We start from the raw sequence: 24178 nt of genomic DNA on the forward strand, positions 1-24178 counted from the left end.
CCAAGCGGCCACCGCGGTCACTTCAGGCCGCCTTCAACCGGCCACTGATGCTCGCCTTCGCCGCGCGCTTGCTGCCTCGCCTGCTCGCTTCACTCAGCCACTGCAACAGCAGCTCGAGGATGCCTCGGCCATGGCGAGTTCGGCCATTTCTCTCTCGATCTCTCTCTCTTTCCCGCAATCTCTTGGCCCGGCTCCCTCTCTCGGCAATGCTCTCTCCCTCACAATCTCTCGCGAGCTCTCACTTCCCCGCTCTCTGGTTCGGCCATTTCAAATGGCAGAGGCGCACGAAGCTTCCTGGAAGCTTCTCACACACACGTGCGCGTATAAATATATATATATATATCACATTAATTCTCTAATTTCTCCTTAAATTACACTTGAAGGATTTATTAATTGTAACTAGAAATGTAGATAATTGCACTTTGACCCTCCATGCCTTAATTAATATATATCAAGCCGCACTAAATCTTGATTTCTCCGTAATTAATTATCGACGCTTACTCGATAATATCGATTTCATCCCTAGGCCCGCACGGAACCTTTATTCGACCCGAAAATACTTAAAGGTTGCCTTACTCAGAAAATCGAACCACCCCTAAGGTCCCTTCAACTTCCAGGAAGTCCCCTACAACCATTCGGTATTGGCACCCACTCGGGCTTATACAGAATTTATTTCAAAAATTATTTCCGGTCGGACCGACACCAACGTCATTATCCTCATCTTGAGACACTCACCAATCCCTTGCCCTCTTCCCTAGACATCCAAGTCCCGAGGCACTCCCAGCCGCCAATTCGATAATTTTATTAATTAATTTCTCGAGATTGACCATTGGGCTTCCCGGACCACCTGTGGTCTTGCTAAAATAATCAAAATTTATTTATTTTTAATACCATGTAATACCAGGTATTACATTGGGCTCGCCGACTTCTATCGAGATCATGGCTTTAGACCCATAGGTGAGTCGAAAATGTGTTTCCATGGTTGAAGTTTGTGTTGTAGTGTGGTATGACCACAACACCATGGGGAGTTTTTCTAGCCATGTGCCCTTAGCGTGGTCGAGTCGTTTTTTCAATTCGACCAAGATGATTTTGTTGGCGACTTCAGCTTGGTCGATGGTCTACAGGTGCTTGACTAAGGTGAAGACCTGATGGATATCAAGCTCTTTGCAAAATTCCCAGAGTTTGATGTTCGTAAACTAAGTACCGTTATTTGAAGTGAGTACTTTAGGTGAGTCGTATCGACAAACGACGTTTTTCTAGATGAATTTCCTTATCTTTTTGGCAGTAATCGTGGCAAGGGGCTCGGCTTCGATCCATTTGGTGAAATAGTCGACTAACACCACTATGAACTTGAGTTGTCTCGAGGTGATCGGGAAAGATCCGAGGATGTCAATTCCCTATTTGTGAAATGACCAAGCATTGCTGAGGTTGTGGAGCTTTTCTGGTGGGGAATGATGTGAGCTTACAAACCTCTAGCATTTGTTGCAACACTTCACGTAGGCCAAGCAATCGTTTCTCATTATTAGTCAGTAGTACCCCGCTCTCAACACGTTCCCAAGTAGAGATCGTCATCCGAGGTGGCTTTCGCATACTTCTTCGGGCACCTTGGCCATGATGTACGTGGACTGGCCAATGTCGACACATTTGAGGAGTGGTATGGAAGAGCCTCGTCTATATAGCTGATCCCTAAGCAAGGTAAAAAAAGCATGACTTTTTGAGTTTCCTGACTTTCTCAGCATCAGCAAGAAACGTCCCATCTTGTATGAATCAAATGATGGGAGACCCCCAGAATTCTGGTGCCATATCCACAGCTTGAACGTCGGCCAGGTCAACAGTGGGTAAGTCCAAGGCTTATTTTATAACAAACTGGTTGTTTCTAGGCTTTTTGGTGCTGGCCAGCTTTGAGAGCAAGTCTACCCGCAAGTTTTGTTCCCTTGGAATATATTCAATTTCAAAGGATTCAAAAAACTCAGTTAGGGTTCTGACCTTGTTGAGGTATCTGTCGAGCTGCGGCTCTTTTGTTTGGAATTCACCCTTGACTTGATTGGTCTCCAATTGGGAATCGCTCCTAGCGACCACTCGGGCTGTTCCCATTTCTCTTGCTAGATTCAGCTCGGCTATGAGGGCCTCATATTCTGCTTGGTTGTTGGTTGCCTTGAAGTTGAAGCGGAGGGACTATTTGAGCATTGGCCCACTAGGTCCCTCCAAGATAATTCCGTCTTCACTCCCATTGATGTTAGAAGCTCTGTCAACAAATAGTATCCAAGAATTAGATTCTAGGCTCAGATTAGAAAAAGACAACTCAGCGCAAAAATAGGACAGTACTTGAGATTTGATGTGCTTACGGGGTTGGTATTGTATACCAAATTCAAAGAGTACGACTGACCATGAGATCATCATTCTTGAGAGTTCCGACTTCCTAAGTACTTTCCGGATTGGTTGATTGGTTTGGACCGTGATCTAATGACTTTAAAAGTATGGCCTGAGCTTTCGAGCTACGGTTACCAATGCCAGTGCTAGTTTTTTTATCTTCTGGTATGTAGCTTGGGACCTTGTAAAGTTCTACTAACAAAATATACCAGCCATTGTGACTTGTCTTCTTTTTTTATCAGTATTACGCTGAGGGCACTATCAATGACGGAGAGGTAGAGTGAGAGTTCTTCCCCGAGGTTTGGCCTTAAAAGGATGGGGGGCGCTGCTCAGAGGCCCTTAAGTTCCTAGAAAGCAGCTTCACACTATTCTGTCTACTGGAATTCTGTTGGCTTCTTTAGGCACTAGAAGAATGGCCTTTCCTGATCTATCTATCTTGAGAGAAAGGGGGATAGAGCTATTATCCAATCTGTTAGTCGTTGAACCTCCTTCACGTTGGCAGGGCTGTGCATCTTGAGGATGGCTTTGCATTTGTTGAGGTTGGCCTCAATTTCCTGACTGGTCAGCATGAAATCGAGGAATTTGTCGGCTTGAACTCCAAACACGCACTTGTCAGGATTGAGCCTCATGTTGTGCTGTCGAAGCTGGCTGAAAATCTCGAATAAGTTCGAGCAATGGTCCTGGCTTTTTGACGTCTTAGCCACCATGTCGCCTATATAGACTTCGATGTTTTGGCCAATCTGCTTGACGAACACCTTGTTCATCAACCGTTGATATGTTGCACTCGCATTCTTCAATCCAAATGGCATAATCCGGTAGCAAAAGTTGGCATTCTTTGTGATGAATGTCATTTTTTCCTCATCGTCGAGGGTGCATTCGAATCTGGTTGTACCCTGAATAGGCGTCCATGAAGCTTAAGAATCTATAGCCCGAGGTTGCATCTACGAAACGTCGATGTTGGGCAACGGATATGAATCCTTCGAGCATACTTTGTTCAGGTTGGTGAAGTCAATACACATTCTCCATTTGCCCGGGAATTTCTTTACCGTGACTACGTTAGCCAACCATATGGTGTACGACACTTCTCTAATGAATCTGGCTTTAGGGAGTTTTGTTGTTTCCTCGACCACCGCGCACTACCTTTCTTCTCCCAGCTTTCTCTTCCTCTGGGTGACCAATTTTGCATTTGGATCCAACGCCAGCCTATGGCAAATGAAAGATGGATCAATTCTGGGCATATCAGCAGGTGTCTAAGCGAAGAGGTCGGTGTTGTAATATCCCAAATAAATAAATAAATAATAAAACTGTAAACTAAATTTACTGAAATTAAATTTAGTTACTTAATTTACTGAATTTGCTCTATTATTTCGTACTGTGCCAGGTGTTTTCTCGAGTCTTGTGTATGTCGGCACAGGAGTTCGTATTCTTTTATTTATCTTGTGACCGCTGTGTTAGCGGGGTACCCATAGTGCATGCATGTCTTGAGTTTTGCTTCCGCTGTTCTTATTTTCGTGTATGCATGCTGGGGTGGTCTTTGTCTCGTGTTTCATTCTTTCTCCTCCCGTAGGCGCTCCCGTTCAGATAGTCCGGGTGGTTGGGGATATCTGGGCGGGGGTGCTTACAGGTGTTCTGTTAGAGTAGGTCGATCAATCTTTCTCTCAGCTCATCTGGCAATGTGGAACCAATGTGGGCGATCTGTTTTGGGCGAGGACCTAGGCTCACAGGATGAAGCTTCTCTGTGGGTTGAGGATGATTGTCTGAGAGTTCACTTCATGGGTTCAATTCAGTTGTATGTACATTGTGGTGTAGATCTTGGTTATTAGTACTTGTGGCTTGGTTGCCGCTGCCAAAAGCTCGATTTCCCTCGCCATGTCTGCTGGGTTCAAGGCCTCGAGCCTTGAGGCTATTGTGATGACACTGCCGAGCTTCCTTTTGGTTGGCGTGAACGACTTCAACCTCGGTAGCTGACATTGAAAATTTCATAGTCAGGTGGGGAGTTAATACAACTGCACCCAAGGCGTTGAGAGATGAGTGGCCAAGGAGTGCATTGTATGGTGTTTGGTAGTCAACAACCAAGTATCGGATACTAATTGTCTTAAGGAGATGGGTCGTTCCAAATAAAGTCAGTAGATCAACATACCCTTAACGCCTACTTGTTCCCCGAAAAAGCCGATTAGATTCCTATGGAATGGTTTCAACCCATTCTTTTTAGAGTTGACAGATATAGCAAGTCGGCGAGCTTTCTTAATCGACGAGGACTTTCTTTACCAGGAAATTGGTGGCTGTGACCGAGACTACCATAGGGTCATCAAGGTTCTGATCAATCCCCTCGAAGTCCCTGTCAGTGAAGGAGATCATGGGGTGTCAAGCCATTCTTTTGGCTTCCTCTCGACATTGTTTACCGACATTACCACTCGGAGGTGTCGTTTTCTTGCCGAGCCCGCATGCGAACCCTTCAGAAATGGTGTCAATGATCCCGGCTATCTAATTGTTTAGGGGCAATCCAACATTCTGCCTTTCATCCACCCGTGGTCACCTCTGAGGGCTGCGACTCGTTCGCCTATCTAGATGGACCTACGGGAATCGTATCCAGTCTGTTCTATAAGTGTAATGGCTGAGATGGCCTTTTCTGACCAGGCATTCGATCTGGTCTTTTAGGGCGGCATATTCCTCTGTTATGTGCCTGAACATACGGTGGTAATCACACCGCTTACTGGTATCGGTGTTGTCACGGGGAGGTTGTTGGTCCGAGGTGTCTGGGAGTGGGATTATCCTCGAGTTGTAAATCTCCTGGAGAATTCGATCTCATTTGGTCGTGAGGGGAGTGTAGGTGTCATAGCCAATCGTGGTGGTATGAGGAGCTAGGCTAGCTCCCTTCGTCCCCTGTTACAATCTTTGTTTTCATGTCTTCAGTTGTAGTCTCTCTAGGGATTGCGCTATTGTTTAATAGGGGGCCTTGGCTGGTGGGTTGGCTGTAGAGTTGCCAAATGGGTCGAACGACCCATGAGCCCACCTCCCAACCCGGCCCGATCCCAAGAATGCGAGTAGTGTCAGGCTAGTGCTTTGTGGCCCGTGGCCCAGCTCACTAAAATGGACAGGCCCGACCTGACAAATATCCTCCTTATTGCAAGCCCATGGCCCAACCTGACCCGCCTTGGCCAGTTTATTAAGGGCTATAGGGTCGTGCCGAACCCCCATTTCCCATTGCATGGCTCGACCCGCCTTCCTCGGAGGCTAAATTTAGCCTAGCCCACTAAATGGGTGGGCCAAGTGGGAGGCGAGTCGGGTCAGGCCAGTCAACCCATTTTCCAACTCTAGTTGGTTGTGGCCGAGCTTGTCGTCGAATGTTTCTATGCCTGGCGACCGGCGCTTCATCCATGTTTATGTAGCCTGTCGCCCGCACCCTGAGGTGGTTTAGGTCGACGTGGTTCGGAGCGGCTCGTGCTCACCCTGCTTCAAGTTAATAAGGCTGACTGACGTCTTGCGATGAGCCTGACTTGTGGAGAAATAGGTGAGGAAGCGAGTGGCTAATTCTGAAAAGTCATAGATATAGTTTGGCTCTAGGAAAGAGAACCACAACATGGCTAACTTCTTCAACATGCTGGGAAAGAATCAGCACATTATTGGATCCGTACCTCCACTTAGTAGCATCGTAGCGTTGGACATGGTAAGGTGCTCCTGAGGGTTGGTAGTGCTGTCATACGGCTCTAAGGTACTGGGAAGGCGAAAGCCATCTGATAGAGGCACGACCATAATAAACTCGAAGAAGTAATGGCTAGAAGAGTACAGGGATGCAAAAGGTGGGTGAGTAGGGTTATGGGTAGCTTGATGGTGTTAGTGGCGGGCCGGCGGCTACCCTTTATGTTGCAATCAACCCGTTCGCTACGTTGGTCACGTTGTTGATTTCGGGTTAACTCAACAATTTGTGTTTGAAGTTGTTGGACGGTCTAGAGGAAGACCTCCACAATGGTTGGGTTTTCTGGGATGTGGTTGGTGGCATCTTGTTCTTAGTTAGGAGCACTTCTGGTTTGTACCATTGGAATGTGATGGGATTGGATTGAAAGGCTCTGGTGAGATTATGGGATAGATAAGTTTTACCGAACCCCACGGCGGACATAAATGTTCCTTCCGGCTCAAAAAGGAAGTGGTCGGATGTGAGCTCACAACGACAAAAAATGAACTCCGAGGGGTGGCTAGCACTTGCAAGGGCTCCAATGCTCAAGTAAGTAAGAAGGTAAAATAACAGAGTATCAATAGACTAGAGAAGAACATACCTCGACTCTAGGAAGAGTTAACTTATATAAAAGAATGAGAGGTCTTCATGCATACATGCATCGTGTGTTTGTAGGGTGATAGGACTGCATATTCGGCACCAACATGGCTCCCTGATAGTGACATGGTGTCGACGAGACCCTCATTAATAACAAATCTTATCCACATTAATAAGGTTGAGATTTTGCCATTAATGAGGATGAAATTTTAGGCAGGCGCAGGAGTATCCAACATACGATTGTAATGATGTTGCTACAGATTGACGCAGAGCCAGGGTTGGGCCAAGGTTGAGAGCTGAGATTAGGCTATAGGCCACGGGTCAAAATTGGGTTAGTACGGTCCAACACTCATGTACAGCTCGTGTTAAAACGTCTCTTGTTGGGCTATGAATCTATGAGTAGTGCTGTTGGTTCGTAATGTCGGTTTGAAGCAGACTATTACCTTGATTCTACCAGCTTTGTTGGCAAATGTATATAGGGTCTGTACATGACCATCTAAATAGCTCTATATTAGAGAATGGAGTTCCACACCTGCCTCATGCTCTGCACAATTGAATCTATTCTTCTTTTAATGGATTTTGATATCATTGATTTGGGGGAAAAGCGCTATAAGAATGTTAGTGTTGATGTTACCTTTCTAATTGACAATGTTAATGTTAAAAATTTTCAACTTCACATAGTTTATCAATTTAAATTCACAATGCATTTGAATTTTAATGACTTACTTATCTTTGTATTATCCTTTGAATTAGAAGGTAGCTACTTCATATGTACTTAAAAAACTTGGACTTCAAATGGAGGATAGACAATAGTGAGTGTTAAAAATTAATAAATAATACAAGTTAAAATGATTGAGGAATTAAAATTTATGTAAAAAACAACACAGAAGGGTGAGTCGCTTGCAATGCATCAGAAGTCCAATTGAATGAAAAATGTTGGCTGCATAGGATTTGTCAATGTCAATGAGATGTGTCCCTGTAGCAGAACTTTTATCTTCCTGGGAGGCATTGAGTTCATCATTTGTTAAACAATGAAAACATCTTTGATCCATCATCCTGACTAGATAGTGTCGACTTACTTAGAAACAGGAAAAGAATTAACAACTCTTTTATGGGTTCTTCTTTATTTTTCATCGCATTCAGGGTGTGGACTTGTTGCTGCCATTAAGCCGACTGATTGGATAAGTACAAGTGCCAGTGTAATTTGTTCCATATAAGCAGGATGAAGATGTTTTCCTTTTTTCTTTTCTTTTTTTTGGTGTTAAATTCATGAAGATGCTTTCTGATTATAACGTTGGTGTTGCGTGTGAATCTGTAGGATTCATTCCCTCACAAGAACTGCAACTTTTTGCAAGTGTCTTTAGTGTACTAGTTGCTTCTAAATGGGTTAAAACCGAATCGATTAATTATGCCATTATTGGGTCAAGCAGATGCAAGAAATACATTTGTGAAAACTTTCAATCCGGTTTATGCGAGCCGCTAGTATTTCCAAACCAGCAGGCATTCCATGGCAGCCTAAGATTACAAACACCCTACATCCCTGAATAAAATTACAAATGTCCAAGGCGTGCATATGTAATAAGCAAGAAAAAGACGATTCTCATCCACATGATCAGAAGCAGCTGCAACAATAACCCACTACAATTTGCTGCTGCCATCCATGGGTCCTTTTCAGAATCTCTTCAAGGCTGGTGAAACTAGTGAAATGCCAAGCTTAAATTAGTACAGGCTGAACCCGAAAAACTGGCTAATGATGATAGCAAATCCAAGGCCAATTGCTACAAGAGAAGAAGCCCATGTGAGCTTCTCAGTTATTCGAGGTACCCTCTCTTTTAATGCCTCACTACAGGACCCTATAAATACAGTGTAAGTTCCCATTGCAACTACTGTTCCAAGCAAGAACATGCCGAGAAATGCAGCCCCAGCCACGCGAGAAGGCAACGCCAGCGCGGGCAAGACCATCATCAGTGCGTCCGGCTGCAGCCCGTGTACAATACCTGTGGCGAAGGTTGCAAATCCGATCTCTTTTTTCTTCCCAATTGTCGGGTTTTCAAGAGTTTCGTAGACGCTAACATCGCATTCACCATTTTCCAGGGCAACGCATGGAGAAGGGACCTCAGAAGCTTCCCTGATTCCCATGGCACCGATAATGAGCAGGGTGAAGCCCACGACTCTCGTGCCCCATGTTCTGATAATTTCAATGTGGAGGCGATCTTTCAGGAGGAGGAACAGCAATCCAAAAATGACTTGTCCGGCATCATGACCGCAGCCCCACAGAGCTCCTACTATGGCACTCTCCAATCTACTGCGCCCAATAGAGAGTGGAGCCAAAGCAGCAAGGTGGTCGGGCCCTGATAGCGTGTGTAGGCAACCGGCAAAGAAACCGGTCCAGGCACTAGTTAGTAATTCGGAACGGAAGAGTCCTCTTCCTGCTGCAGCTGCAGCGCCAGCTGTAGCCGCACTTTGAAATGTAGCAAAAGCCGGTGACACAATTACCGGATGAATTAATATAACAATGAGGGCTGAAAGTAGTACAACTGTTCCAGTAGCAACAGCCTGAAACATTTAGGAAATGGAAAATACTTAGCGAGAATATATGATGCCCCATTCGCCTGGAACACATAGGAAACATAAAATACTTAGTGAAATTATACACGACTGAAGTGTTCAAGTGTATGCACGCTATCCTCAAATTGAAGAGAAAAGTCATGTTAATGGTAGGATGGATAGATTTCTCAAGAAGGAAAAAGTCACAGAGAAGAAGATGCAAAAGATATACTAGCATAGAGAAAATTTTCCCCTCTTAGGCTTTTATCTGCCCTTTCTAGAAGGCCATCGACAATGGTTTTACCATCGCTAAAATTTTCAGGCTTATTTAAGTTTCTTCAACCCAAAGCCATCAAATATTTCAGACACAGAAAGTGTAAGCTCCAAATTATCAACAAAATTCTGGAATCATGTTATGTTTGAACAACCCTTCTCACTTTAACCTCCAGTGCGATCCATTGCGTGTCTATGGAACATCTCTCATAACAGTGGTACAAGTGATCCTTAGATTTGAGATCACCATAGTATCTTGTATGTGGATTGTTCCACTTTGACGCTATTTTCTGTTGCCTTAGCCAATGGTCGCACATAAGGTAGCACGTAGGTATAGCATGAAGCATAAGAATGTAGGTCAGTGGTCAATATAGGATTCATCACTCTGAACTATAGAGAGGATATCCCACGACTTCTTGATGAATTGATAACTTGAAAATTCCCTGGACAAGGTGGAAAAGTTTCAAATTTCACTGTTCATCTAAGTTGATCAATTCAGTATCAAGGACAAACTATCATGTCAGGGTCTCGGCTTGACAAGGATAATTCTCCTCATGTGAGGGGAATTGGAGTTGGGTTTGAGAGAGAACGAGAGAGGGAAAAACGAGAGGGGGAGGATGAACAGAGAGAAATTGAGAGATAGAGAGAACTGGAAGTTTATCACAATATGCATTGATATCCTTTATTGAGAGGGAAAACCCCTTTTATAGGCTCATCCTCATTGGCAGGTTCAATTGTTACAACTGCCTATTGCCCTCAACCGTACTCCCCCCAGCTCCTACTGTTATTTTGTTACAACCATCCAACTGTGCTCCTACTGTTATTTTGTTACAACCATCCAACTGTAGTTAACAGCTTCCTGTTACAACCATCCTCTACTTGTTACAACCTCCCATACATTGTTTAACCCCTCTAACTACCCTTAACTACCGTAGGGTCCTGACATATCATTAAGCAAATATAAAGTTGACACCTAATTCCATATTCTATTCTTAATGGGGTTATAGTTTGATGAAGATAACCATTTATGGAAAGGTCTGCCAAATCAATTGATTTTCTTATTAATTGGGTGGTCATGACACATTGCTAGATATCAATCATGATTTATAAGTATAAATTGATTAATTGGAGAATTAATGATAAATTAAAGTGTTTAATTTATCTAATCCTAACTTTAGTTAAAGATTATATTTATAATTATTGCCCACTTGGTAAGAACCTAATAGGTCACACACAAAAGGAAATTAAGTGACAAATTAATTCAGATATTAAGTGGAGACTTAATGAATATATTTAAATATGTGATATTTAAGAAGAAAATTATTTAAATATGTGAATGGGTTAAAAGTGTAATTTTTACACTAAACGGGGTGTTTAAGCAATTAGCATTAAGTTCAACGGTTAAAGGTTAAATAAGCTTAACCTAACCCTAGACCTAAAGCTTATAAATACCCAATTATGCCCACTAGGATGGATATTTGTGACATTGTGAAAAGTTCCCAAAATTTCCTACGTCTTCAATCTCAAGCAAAGAACTAGCATTCTTCAAGATTGAAGACCCACTTTGAGATTGAAGGGTTCATGTAAGGAGATCTCTGGTTGTTTTCGTATGGATCACTGTTAGAGGTTGGGTGTTTGTGTAGCTCGATTTGACAAGATCAGGGATCAACGAAAAGCTACCTTAATTCCTTACATTCTTAGTTTTTAAATTACACAATGAATATAACAATTGAAGATCCAACGAGTGGGGATAGTTATTTTAAAACTTTATTTTTCCACTGCATTACATGTACGAGATACACGGCTATTCCCAACAGTCATACAAGGACTAGCAGATTTCTTATTGCAGTCCAACAGATGTTCTTTATCGCAGTCTGATTCTGCCCCAGTTTCTACGCAGCTTGATGTGCTTGTTTGAGTGGGTTTCTTTTTTTGTTTGGGTTTTCTTGGACATGTTTCAGTGGGGGTGTTCTTTTGGAGATGTTCATGTTAATCAATAAATTTCACCATTTATCAGAAAGAAAGGGACTAGCACATTCCTATTAACTTCATTTTATTGAGATAATCTACCATTCTTAATTTATCTGAAAGCAACAGTGCCTAAAATATCTGCTGCAGAGTAATTGAGTGCTGGGTAAGTGAAATATCAGCCAGTCAGTACGCTGCAGACAGCATGGGCTTGAGAAACTCATGCAATTGGGTTTGTAAAATGACAAATATTCAGAGAGTTACATGTCTATAGATCCAGGGCTTGTTCAGAACTATGCAATGGGTTACGGTTCTCAAATGGATGCATCATAATCCCATCATTAGGGGGAACCAGCCGTTCCTCTAGATGAAGCCTCCTATTGCTGAAATGGAAAAATCAATCAGCAACACAGATGGATCTTCAAAAATTGGCAACAAAGATTGGTTCATTGTAAGCCAATTAGTTTGAAATCGTCCAACAGAGATTGCTCTTTGTTTCAAGGATCAACTAAAGAAGAACTGGATCCAATAGCCTAGTAAGGTGATGTCAACGAATAGAGATCGTAACCAAATTGAAGATAACGGTGCAAACTGAGGGAAAGGCAGCAAGTTATCAGACCAAAGGCTCTGATACCAAGTTGCGAATAATGTAAAATAATGAAAATAATATGTTGCCTATCTTGAACGTGTACACTTCATACAATTGCTGTGGGCACTTGAATTGGAAATAAACAGAAAAAGGAAATACACACGATGACATGAAATGGGTAAATCAAAAAGAATGTACAGAATATTCTGGACATACTTCTGTAGAGATGTTAACAATTCCCCTGATTCTATCAGCTTCTTGAATAATTTGCCTACATTTGTGCAGCAAATGGGAATATTCAGTCCCAATTGAATGTTTGAGAAGAAAAGGGAACCGCTAATCACAATCAAGAAGGTCACCAAAAACTATACTACAAACGAAGTTGACCAAAAGGTAGTGACTAAAAATCGCAATAGCGCATCACTTTGCATGGACCAAGAACAGAGTTTTTTTAATTGGTTCAGATCCAACCATGAAGTGACAATCTCCGTGAACCAAATCAGCACGATTCGATATTGAAGAAGGCATAATTAATACAATTCAATCGCAGGCGAAAGCACAGATCAAAATAATCGCGATTCCCAATGTTGGGAAGAACAGCTTTAGCTTATAGATAGGAATGATATTTACAAAAAGAAGAAAGAAAGAAAGAAGGAGAGAGAGAGGGTTTCATACCTTTCTTGGGGCGGAGGAGGTTTGGGTGAGTTGTGCGAGAACATGGGGTGTGGGCTTCGACCCATCTGAAGAAGAAGGTTCAAGGATGAAGTCCTTATGGGGAAAAAGAGAGTGGTTGGCTGCCGGAGAAGAGTGGTGGCGATCGGGATGGCGGAGAAGGGCGAAGAAGCGGCGGGGCAACGGCGGAAGGCCTTGTTTTGGCGCTTGGAGCCGGTGGATTGGATAGAGACGATGGGAAGAAAGGCTTGGTGGTAGTAGCCTGGAGGGAATGCGTTTAGAATTGCAGATAAGCCTCTCCATATTCTCTCTCTCTGTGCCCCCCTCTCTGGTTTCCGGCCTTGTAAAGATTTTCAGCAGAGAGAGAGAGAGAGAGAGAATGAGTGGGGGGGGGGGGGGGGAGAGAGGAAATGGGGACAGAGGTGGTGGAGTGTGGATTTAATTGTGTCGTGGACTAGCGTTACGTGTTTGTGAGCTTTTGGCCTTTGAGTCCATTAATTAATTAATTGATAGGTTTGTTGAAAGTAAGCCAGGCTTATTATTCCGAATCCCAAGGTCACCAAAATATCTAAATTTGTATTCAGAACATAAAATTAAAAAGAATAATTATCAATCACAACCGCAATGACAATGTTATCGAGATAATCTCGTTTTTAAAATTTAAAGAGTACAGATTAATTGATTAAATTATGATAAGTTGAGACTCGTATTAATACATCTTGTGTTTGACTCCTTGTCTTATATAGTAAGGCAAAGTCTTCACTTACCATTTACTTACTTTATCAAAATCAAGAACACGAAAAAAAAAAATTACATAAAAACGATAATTTTACAATAATTTTATTTTTTATTTTTCGATTTATATCATATTCAAATTGACTTGACTCTAGTAGACTTATAATATTAACATTAATATCATTACTATAAATAGAAAAATAGTATTATTATTGATAACAAGTAATCAAAACACTAAAAACAAAAATATTGTATAGTATTTATTAAATATTTAAAGATTATATACACAATTTCATCAACAAGTATGATTAGTACCCAAATATTAGGTTATGTTTCGAAATTTTGGGGGAAGAGGCAGGTTGGGTCCCCTACTTTATCCCTTCTCTTTTCTTCTTAAATCTCTTCCCCACAGAGCAAGTTTCCAAACATAGCCTTAGGAATTTGTTATGAATATTGTATTGGCATTAGATTATTATCAATCTCAATTATTCGCAATATCAATTTTCATATAATAGTAATGTAGCAAACAAATTATTATCTGTAAAATTATTATATGAACAATATCACACATGCTGCTATTTTGTTTTTTTAATTTTATTTTGAAAGCTTTTCTTTTTATATTTAGATTTTTTTTTTGTCAATTTGTATTATTTTATTTTCAAAATTTTAACAATAATTTAAAACACAGAGCATTAATATAGTGAGAGCAAACATAATTATGAATATATAAAACAATTTTAGAGATCATTTAAAATAATAATTTAGGGAATGATAATTTTTTTTTAATTTTTTATATTAATAGATCGAATATTAGTACCCAGCCTAAACTGGATCCATTACTTGTCTTGTATCGGGTTGGAACCCAGTATTTAGAGAGAGTGTGTCAAACTGGCCGGGGTGGCCCAAAGGGCCGGCCCATGGCTGGTGCATTGCATTGCATTGCAGCCTTTCCTGATTTAATTTTTTAGCGATATCTCTATCCCCCACGTGTCGTTCAGCCATGCAGCCATATCCTTGTTATCTTGCGCCAAACGAGAGGCCCAAACACTTGGAAGCCAACCCGCCACAAAAAGGTTTTAAGCGCTAACCTGCACCATCCACCCTACTAACCTGCACCACCATCACCTTAGCAAAATCAAACCAATCTCCGTGATCAATTACACTTGTAATGAAAAAAAGTGGGAGACATCATATTCTTAATTCTATTTAATAGCAGAGTCCGCCTTATCACAAACATATACGTGGCATTAAGGGAGACGCAGCGACGTAATATAGTTGAAAAATACACTGTTTCGGTACTGCTACTACTTCTTCTTCAGACGCATAGGAGGAGGACGGGTTGAAGCCGAGAACTTGGATGGCGAAGCCAGTGTCCATCGAGGTGTGGAACCCAAATGGGAAATACAGAGTTGTGAGCACCAAGTCCATGCCGGGAACCAGGTGGATCAATCTCCTAATCGAGCAAGATTGTCGCGTCGAAGTAATCTCCTTCCGTCCATATTGGTGCTCTGTTTTCCATGCCCTTCTCTTCTCGACTCCATTAACTTAATTGACCTCGAATCGTCTTGTTTCTTGTTCAGATATGTACTCAGAAGAAAACCATCTTGTCAGTTGACGACATCATTGCTCTGATCGGCGACAAGTGCGATGGAGTGATTGGACAAGTATGCTATACATTCATTCATTCTTGAATTGGGTTTTTGTGGGTTTTGGTTGAGCTTGGTTTGTGATTTGGGTGGTGGTTTCAGTTGACTGAAGACTGGGGAGAAACGTTGTTCTCTGCATTGAGCCGAGCAGGAGGAACGGCTTTCAGTAACATGGCCGTTGGATACAACAATGTGGATGTCAACGCCGCCACCAAGCATGGTGTTGCTGTTGGCAACACACCGGTAGGCCAATACCCCTTTATTTAACTTTGTGTTTGTTTGATGAAGCATGGGACCCAAAACAATGGATTTTGTGTTGCTTTGGATGAAGTATATGATTGTTTATTTACATGTAGTTATATGGGTGAAAAACCTAAATTATAATCAAGATCGTTGAACTCAAAATATCTGGAACAGAGATAATTCTAGTTCAAATTTAATGTGGTTCTAATCTTAACAATTAGTGGTGGGTGGTAGTTATAAGCAAGCGTACATTCATATTTTTGTGTTTTGGTATAGATTGTGCTTGTCATGCTCGATGAAATGTCCATTAGGCCGTGAGCTGCCTTGGGAAGAACATAATAAGTCATATATATGTTTCAAATATTGCACTGATGTCAATGGTTCAATATAGTAATACTAATATATTTGCCAACTGACATCAGTGCATGGTTATGGTTGTGTGGTTAGGGAGTACTGACGGAAACGACGGCTGAGTTAGCAGCTTCTCTTTCTTTATCAGCAGCTAGAAGAATTGTTGAAGCAGATGAGTTCATGAGGGCGGGCCTATATGATGGATGGCTGCCACATCTGTATGACCACCAATACACATCATCTCTGTTTCTCATATTTGTGATAAGAAATTGTAGTTTCATGGTCCCCTCACAAGAATAATTACATGATTTTGCTTCAATTGTTTGATAGATTTGTGGGTAACTTGCTCAAAGGACAGACTGTTGGTGTGATAGGAGCTGGTCGAATTGGTTCAGCTTATGCTAGAATGATGGTAATTTCTCAACGTTGAGTATCTCAAAACTTAACCAGGTCCATCTGTCCCTGATCCACCCAATCAAATAGTACAAAAACTATTATAAATACAATTCAACGATGATATAGATATGATTCCACTATTTAAGCCATTTGGCCCTGGAGTTATGCATTTTCTTATTAATTTTTGTTGCTAGGCAACCATTAGTATGCCTTATCTGGTAATTATAGCCAATTTGTGTATTAAGTAAACTTTTCTGACTTTTCAGATCATTCTAAATGCCATCATTTGGCTTGAAAAGATATTTTAGTGCGCATATTATGAGCTGAATGTTTTTGTCGTGCTTTTTAACAGGTTGAAGGATTCAAAATGAACTTAATTTATTATGATTTGTACCAAGCCACACGCCTTGAGAAGTTTGTCACAGGCATGTCTGGATCTTGTGATATCCTGCTTCTCAACTTAATAGTGGTACTAATTCACTTTTTTGTTGCAGCTTACGGTCAGTTCCTAAAAGCCAGTGGCGAACAACCTGTTACTTGGAAAAGAGCATCGACCATGGAAGAGGTTCTACAAGAGGCTGATGTGGTAAAACTCTTGCTGTGGGTGTATATGTGTGTGTGTGTGAATGTATATGCTATGCTGTAATCTTTAGCTTATATAACCCTTTCCCCTTGCTCCATCCTAGATAAGTCTTCACCCAATCCTTGACAAAACGACTTATCATCTGGTAAATAAAGAAAGGCTCTCAAAGATGAAGAAGGTAAATCTTGAATGGACACTTATTGTTTTTGATGATTAACTTAATTAAGAAAATAGATACAAACACGCCCAAGTTAAAATATGCAACTTACATTTGTAGGAAGCAATCCTTATAAACTGCAGCAGGGGGCCTGTGGTTGATGAAGTAGCTCTCGTGGAGCATCTGAAAGAGAATCCTATGTTCCGGGTTGGACTTGATGTCTTTGAGGTATATGAAACCAATTATTTTCCTTATTCCAATTTCAATAAATTGCCTCCAATATATATATATATATAATCCATTATTGATGATGATTTTGAATTAGGATGAGCCTTACATGAAACCTGGACTTGCTGACATGAAAAACGCCATAGTGGTACCTCACATTGCCTCTGCTTCCAAGGTAGTCTTTGTGCAAAGAACATCTTTCTCTGAGCAAAAGCCTATTATTTTTCCATTTACCAAATTAATCTGCTTCTTGCATTGTTAGTCATGAATGTATTTACATTTCCAAATGGTTCGTGCAGTGGACTCGTGAAGGAATGGCAACGCTGGCTGCTCTGAATGTCCTGGTAAGCAAGAATCTAGAGCTGAATAGTCCTTAGCTTGGAGCTTGATTCTCAAGTATAACAACTGAAGATATCACACTAGCATAAAATTGCACCAAAATGGGATGAATGTCTGCAACTATTATATAATTTAGAGAATTTTTTTCATTTGGCTTATCATTTTGCATGAGAATTATATACGACAAAGGGTAGTGATATAGAGCGACATAACTCATCCATAGATAGGAAAGAAATATGCTGCATAATTACAAAATGACAATGGCTCAGCATTCGAGCTGGTTGCGTTTTCTGTTATAAAATTCTGTAAGAATGTAATTTGTCTTTACAAAAATTCTGTTTGTGTAGCATCACCATCACTCATGACAATTTTACTCTTGTGCCTTGGCTTGCTTGTGTTTCAGTGATGTTAGCATTATCACGAGAAACTATTTGTTTACCCCCTTGTCTATGCATCTACAGGGAAAGATAAAAGGATACCCAATTTGGTCCGATCCCAATCAGGTACAACCATTCTTGAATGAGAATGCTCGGCCGCCTGCTGCATGCCCAAGCATTGTCAATGCAAAAGCCTTAGGTAGTACATATATATATATATATATATTCTCAAGTCAAGTTAATTACAAGGGAATCTCTTATATTGAACTTCTGTTATTGTTGCATTGCAGGCTTACCTGTTTCAAAACTGTGAGCACGGAGGAGGTCCTCCCTATTGATGAATGGGGGTTTGGTGCAGAAGGATCAGATGTATTACGGTGGTTTATAGGTTCCGTTCTATGTATATTTAAAGTTTGGATTGAATGTTTAATCACAAATTATTTGCATCTCAAACCAGCTATTAATTGGATGGTACTTTGAAAAGAATTTATATTTTCCCGGTTTAGTGCTGATAAAAGAGCGTTCCAATTTCCGAACTTCCAGCGCACTGGATTCCTTGTTTCTAATTTTGAAGGATAAAGTCCTTAACCTCCCCACTCCCCCCAGTGGTTGTCCATGTGCCCCATAAGCGAAGCATCGTGCATTATTTTGTAACAAAAAAGTAGCATGTCATAATGGATAAGGACGGAACAAATGAGTTGACGCCAGATTGAAAGGCCGTCCTGTCAAATATTATTCTCAATAAAGGAAGTTCTTATACAGAAAAGCGAAACCCACTGGTAATTAAAAATTGCAAGAAATGTTGGCATAAAATACATCTAGTGTAGGCAACATCAATTCTAATGAAATAACTAGAGTGAGTTGCCCCAGTGACATTGTCGAGTGGAAAAGGGGTAGATTGAAAATTTATTTGAAAGTTCTTAATGTGAGTTTGATTTTTGGGAGAAACAGAATGTTTCTTTCTGAAAAAGGATATTGAAAGTGACATTAGTGGTATCAAAATCTATCATTCTGATCACTGGGGCACATCTCTCGATTTATCTCTTTAATATAGTTTTAGAAACGAAGTGGTTGAAGATGTCAATAATAAGATGTACTTTAAAAAAATAAATAAAAAATAAAAATAACTAGAGTGAGTTGAATAGTTATACGTAATGAAATAATTGAGTGTTTAATATTGTGTTTATTATCATGCATTAATTTCAATCTTTTAAAATTTTAAAAAGGTATTATATTTTTGTTTGATTTTGAGAGATTTTGATCTTTATTTTAAAAAAAAATCTAATTTCATCCCATTCTTAGCAAGTCAGTAGAGTTAACAAAACCTAATCTTATTATATTTTGGTAGAGTTTTGCTGGTGCTGCATACTGTGTAACCCTATCATTACCAATTATAGTGAAACCACCAAATATTGCAACGTGTTTTTTAATCCAAAACTCAATATGGTAGCTTGCTTCTGAAAGAGGAGTTTGTAAAAGAGGGGCCAAGTTCATATTTTTGTTTATGTATATTTATATATATTATATTTTTTATTATTTTAATTATATTCTTTTAACTTATATTTTTTAGTTAATTTAACATTTAAATTTTATCTTTTTTTTACATAATAACTCTAATTTTTTGTTGTTTTGATTATATTTTTATATTTATATTTTTTATTCAATTTAATTTATGTACTTTAATGTATAAAAAAAGATAAAGTAATATGAAACAATTTAATTCTTTTTTTCAAGCTAAAGTAAAAAATACATATATAAAGATATTATTGAAATAATAAAAAATTAATGTCATAAAAAAGTTAAAAATATAAATATTAAATTAATTTAAAAAGATAGATATACCAATATAATTGAAATAATAAAAAAATAAATAATCATAAAAAAAATAAAAAGTATGGGTTTAACAAAAATTTTGGGGACGAAAACGTATACATTGTGAGGAGAACAAGGACAAAATTACAGGGGTTGGATTTGGGCCCCACACAGGCAAGCAAAAACACACAAAAGGCGACGGTTTTAGCCAATCACATGGTTTCGCTGTCTCTGTGGCCCCCACTTCCAACCACACAAACGTTACGAATTCCAAATTCCCAAGAAAGCCCTCGCCTTCTTCCCCTCGAATAAATATTGCTTCGCTTTCCTTTACATTTTACTGAGCCATTCAGAGAGACAGAGAGAGACAGACAGAGAAGAGATGTCCAAAGAAGTGAGCGAAGAGGGCCAAACCCACCACCATGGCAAGGATTACATCGACCCGCCGCCAGCGCCTCTCCTCGACACCGCCGAGCTCAAGCTCTGGTCCTTCTACCGAGCCCTCATCGCCGAGTTCGTCGCCACCCTCCTCTTCCTCTACGTCACCGTCGCCACCGTCATCGGTCACAAGAAGCAGGCCGGCCCCTGCGACGGCGTCGGCCTCCTTGGAATCGCCTGGGCCTTCGGCGGCATGATCTTCATCCTCGTCTACTGCACCGCGGGCATCTCCGGCGGTCACATCAACCCGGCTGTGACTTTCGGCCTCTTCTTGGCCAGAAAGGTCTCGTTGATCCGAGCTCTGGGGTACATGATAGCCCAGTGCCTCGGCGCCATTTGTGGCGTTGGGCTGGTGAAGGCTTTCATGAAGCACCACTACAATTCCCTCGGTGGCGGCGCTAACGCCGTCGCTCATGGCTACAACAACGGCACTGCTCTCGGCGCCGAGATCATCGGTACCTTTGTCCTCGTCTATACCGTCTTCTCTGCCACCGATCCCAAGCGGAACGCTCGTGACTCTCACGTTCCTGTAAGTAGCTTCTAATGGTTTGTAGGCTATTTATTTATAAGCGTATGGAAGAGTTTGACCCGTGCTTTTATGCAGGTTTTGGCACCTCTGCCAATTGGGTTTGCAGTGTTCATGGTTCACTTGGCCACCATCCCCATCACCGGCACCGGAATAAACCCGGCGAGGAGCTTTGGCGCTGCCGTCATCTACAACAATGATAAAGTGTGGGACGACCACGTAAGTTGATTGCCACAGTAATTTCAGTTTGAAACAAATAATAATTAAATTAAGGTTCCATGTGTTTTGCTGTTTCTTCTACTGATATGTTCGTTGGTTTTGTGTGGACAGTGGATTTTCTGGGTTGGACCGTTTGTGGGAGCTTTGGCAGCCGCAGCGTACCATCAGTACATTTTGAGAGCCGCCGCCATTAAAGCTCTGGGATCTTTCCGCAGCAACCCCTCCAACTAAACTGAATATATATATATGTGTGTGTGTGTGTGTGTGAATTGTGTGTTAATTTGATGCTGATCAGCTCTTCTTCTCCTCCTTTCTTCTTCTTCTTCTTCGATCTTCCTCTTCCTCTTCTTCTTCTTCTTCTTCTGTAACTTTGTTTTTCTTGCGATGAACTTAATTATAGTTTGTGGGTTTTAGTTTCTGATAACTATATATTAATTGTTAGTAGATCATTAATGTTGTGTAGCTTTAATATTCTGGTATGTTCGTGAGAAAGAGAGACGAAGGGATCGCTGAAATCAGGCCAAGTAGGCCCCCCATTCTCTCGTCTTTTAAGCAAACTAAAGCTCCCAACTTTCTTGTTTTTAGTCTTTTTCTTTTCCTTTGAGGATCTAATTAATTAACCAAAGCATTCGCAAAGCACGCGAGAGAGAAAGAAAGAGGTCTAGACATTGCTGGATTAGATTAATATATATTGCGCATACTTTGCCCAGTAATTAAGCGGTAACCATCAATAATAATTTGTTGGTAAGCTAATAATAATTATTGAATCGAGATACCAATTTTTCTGTTGATGTGATGTTTCTAAAGCATAAATAACTTTTTAATAAAATAATGAACGGCCCACGACCCCCACATCATAACGCCAAAGAGCATGCATGTTCATCCCTTGGAAAACTTCACCCAGCAGGAGTTTCTTAGATGCAAGTGTCAAATTAAAGAGTCATAATTCATTTTGTACATCTTAAATTATATAAAGATGTATCATGATCAAAATATTTTATGTCTCACACGCTTTTTTATGTTTTATGAGAAATTTTTTTATCATAATATCGCCTTATGTAGTCTAAAATATACAAAATAAATGTACTAATAGCATTTTCTCAAATTAAATGGCCCTGCATTAATTATCTCTAACAGCTGCAATTGTATATAGATTGATGTGATATATATATATTTTTTAATAATAGCCCATAACTCCTCAATCCATGGTGGATGTAAGTAATACAAATTGCCTAAAAATGTTTCTACACAGCAATATAACTCATCGTTATGAAAATACACTAATTAAGAATAAAAATAACAATTAAGGTTACTTATAATTATAAACAGTATTAATGTAAGACGTGGCTAATAAAGCGTGCCATAAATTGGAAGTGCATAAACTTTCTCGAATTTTATGAATAATACTTACTGCCTCCGCAGAATTGTACCAAAATAATCAAAAGTGGGCGTACCTAATTAAATGCGTGTCCATGCCCCGCACCTTTTTCTTTGTTTATATTAAAAATATAATATCCACAAATTGTAAATCATTATATATCTATATATCGATATACATATTTGATAAATTTGTTATCTACTAAACAAGTGCCTTATTAAGACCACTGACAATCAATGTATCTGACATTTTGTTTGTAATTATGTATTCGTTTATTGATAATTTATATAAATAAAACTTGTATACAAAACAATACTAGTTAGTATAAACTTTATCTTTGTAATTTAATTTTACTTTTGATTTTTTTTCAATAGTAGTATTACATTTTAATTTTGGAGAATTGTTGCTCAACTATTAGTAAGAGTGATGTGATCAATTAAAATAGTTGACATGGCCGCTACCTATAATCTCAATCGGTGATGGAGTTTCAGAATCTTGATTCACGTTATTAAGTATTTATGATGAATTTAAAAGTCATCCTTATTGTCTTTTTATCTCTAGACTTGATTATCTCTTAATGTTCTTCGTTATCAAACCTTACCCCGAACAAAATTTATCATCTCTTTTCCAAGCCCAAATCCCTATTATTTTTAATTAAGAATAAACGCACAGCTCAACTCTTTGTTAAGATTCATTGAAAGTAAATTTCATTCTTATTTCATCTTAACTTCAATCGACACAATTGTTGATGACAATTAAAGGGTGGGTTAGGTTTCAAAAGTCTATGATGTCACTAAGCCATTCAACTAGGACACAGATTCACTCCAGTTACACAATCTATCATTTGCTTGATAGATTATTGCAAGAAGTAACAAAAAAAAAATTGAACAAGCTTGGTAGAGATTCTTCATCTAGGCTTAACATATTAAGATGAATCATTTTTAACCTTAAAGACAATGAGAGTTGTTTGTTGGTGGGTAAAAAGAGAGCAAGGGTAATCAAAAAATTAATTAAAAATACTTAATTTACGAGTAACTTGTAATAAGAGGTGACAAATCATGATAATTGTCACTATAAAGATATATATATATGTATTTCAAATTTATATTCATATTTTTATTTTATATTTAATTTATAAAAAAATTTAAGTGACATGAAAAAAAACTAGTGACATTACATTAACACTTAACGATTTCTATTAAGTATTAAATAATAATGGTCTAAAATTGAAATAAAATTAAAAATTGATATTATTATTAAGTATATTAAAATTTTAATTTTAATTTAAAATAAAAAAATAAAAAAATTTATTTTTAGCAATTTAGCTGATATTTTGTATATAAACATTTTATTTGAAATAATATGCCTCATCATATTATATCAATAATACAGAATTGCAAAAAGAAAAAGAAAAATTCAATTTCCTAAAACATTTAATTTCAAAGTCGAACAGAACACGGCTGAGTAATGCAACGCGGTGATAGTGTAAAATCATGCCGCGTGTAGGACCCAAATGATCAAACAATGATGTGCTGGCTCAACCTTCCAATCACGATCCATGCAGATGAGCAAAAGCAAAAAAAAGTAGGTTAATTTTGCTCATCTGAGTCACACGTGTCCTCATCTCCGCTTCACCTCATGGAAAACCCATGGAATTACCAAGCACATTATCATTTTCCCCACACCTTAATTGACTCTCTCTCTTCTCTCTCTCTCTCTCTCTCTCTCTCTCTCTCTCTCTTTATTTACTTATTTCTCTCTCTAGGCCGAAGAACAGGTGTGGAGCCCAAGCTGGTCCTCTGCTTTGCTGGATTCAAGTTCTCCGCTGTGGTCTTTAATGGAGTTTGTCTTGAGTTCCCAGTTGCCCCAATTATCCACATGCTCTCTCTCTCTCCCTCTCCACTCGGAATTGGATTGACAAGAAGCACAGTCAAAATCCGCCTCAATTTCCCGTTGATTTGATGTATCAATAGATCCGAACACTTTCACTTTCAGATCCTCCTATTCTTCGACTAAGAGGTAAGATCCTTTTCCTTCTCCATTTTTTTTTTTCCAGTGATC

The 24178-nt window shown here is 39.6% G+C and overlaps 4 protein-coding genes across 6 annotated transcripts in view; 3 read left to right on the forward strand and 1 right to left on the reverse strand.

Moving 5' to 3' along the window:
* Positions 1-8084: 8084 nt before the first annotated feature.
* Positions 8085-14546, reverse strand: LOC127793690 (chloroplast protein FOR GROWTH AND FERTILITY 2-like). Its single transcript, XM_052324392.1, has 4 exons — positions 14513-14546; positions 12693-12951; positions 12234-12288; positions 8085-9196 (listed from the first exon to the last, which is right to left on the reverse strand). The coding sequence occupies exons 1-4, from the start codon at positions 14544-14546 to the stop codon at positions 8360-8362; spliced, it is 1185 nt and encodes a 394-aa protein (XP_052180352.1). The 3' UTR covers positions 8085-8359.
* A 47-nt stretch (positions 14547-14593) lies between these two features.
* LOC127794075 (glycerate dehydrogenase) lies at positions 14594-18230 on the forward strand. Its single transcript, XM_052324969.1, has 13 exons — positions 14594-14904; positions 15005-15088; positions 15173-15313; positions 15761-15882; positions 15995-16076; positions 16413-16485; positions 16555-16646; positions 16747-16821; positions 16921-17028; positions 17126-17203; positions 17328-17372; positions 17829-17943; positions 18035-18230. Exons 1-13 carry the CDS (start codon positions 14782-14784, stop codon positions 18055-18057), a joined length of 1161 nt encoding a protein of 386 aa, XP_052180929.1. The 5' UTR covers positions 14594-14781; the 3' UTR covers positions 18058-18230.
* Positions 18231-19882: 1652 nt separating this feature from the next.
* LOC127795343 (aquaporin PIP2-7) lies at positions 19883-21166 on the forward strand. The gene is made up of 3 exons (XM_052326962.1): positions 19883-20523; positions 20599-20739; positions 20851-21166. The coding sequence occupies exons 1-3, from the start codon at positions 19939-19941 to the stop codon at positions 20968-20970; spliced, it is 846 nt and encodes a 281-aa protein (XP_052182922.1). The 5' UTR covers positions 19883-19938; the 3' UTR covers positions 20971-21166.
* A 2677-nt stretch (positions 21167-23843) lies between these two features.
* Positions 23844-24178, forward strand: part of LOC127802787 (probable protein phosphatase 2C 60) — a 32172-nt gene continuing 31837 nt past the window's right edge. For all 3 annotated transcript variants that reach the window (XM_052338822.1, XM_052338815.1, XM_052338830.1), the window contains exon 1: positions 23844-24136. The gene's annotated coding sequence lies outside the window, so the exon portion shown is untranslated. The remainder of the gene's footprint in view (positions 24137-24178) is intronic.

Source organism: Diospyros lotus, chromosome 1 (assembly GCF_014633365.1).
Source record: "Diospyros lotus cultivar Yz01 chromosome 1, ASM1463336v1, whole genome shotgun sequence".
In the NCBI taxonomy this organism is placed as follows: Eukaryota; Viridiplantae; Streptophyta; class Magnoliopsida; order Ericales; family Ebenaceae; genus Diospyros; species Diospyros lotus.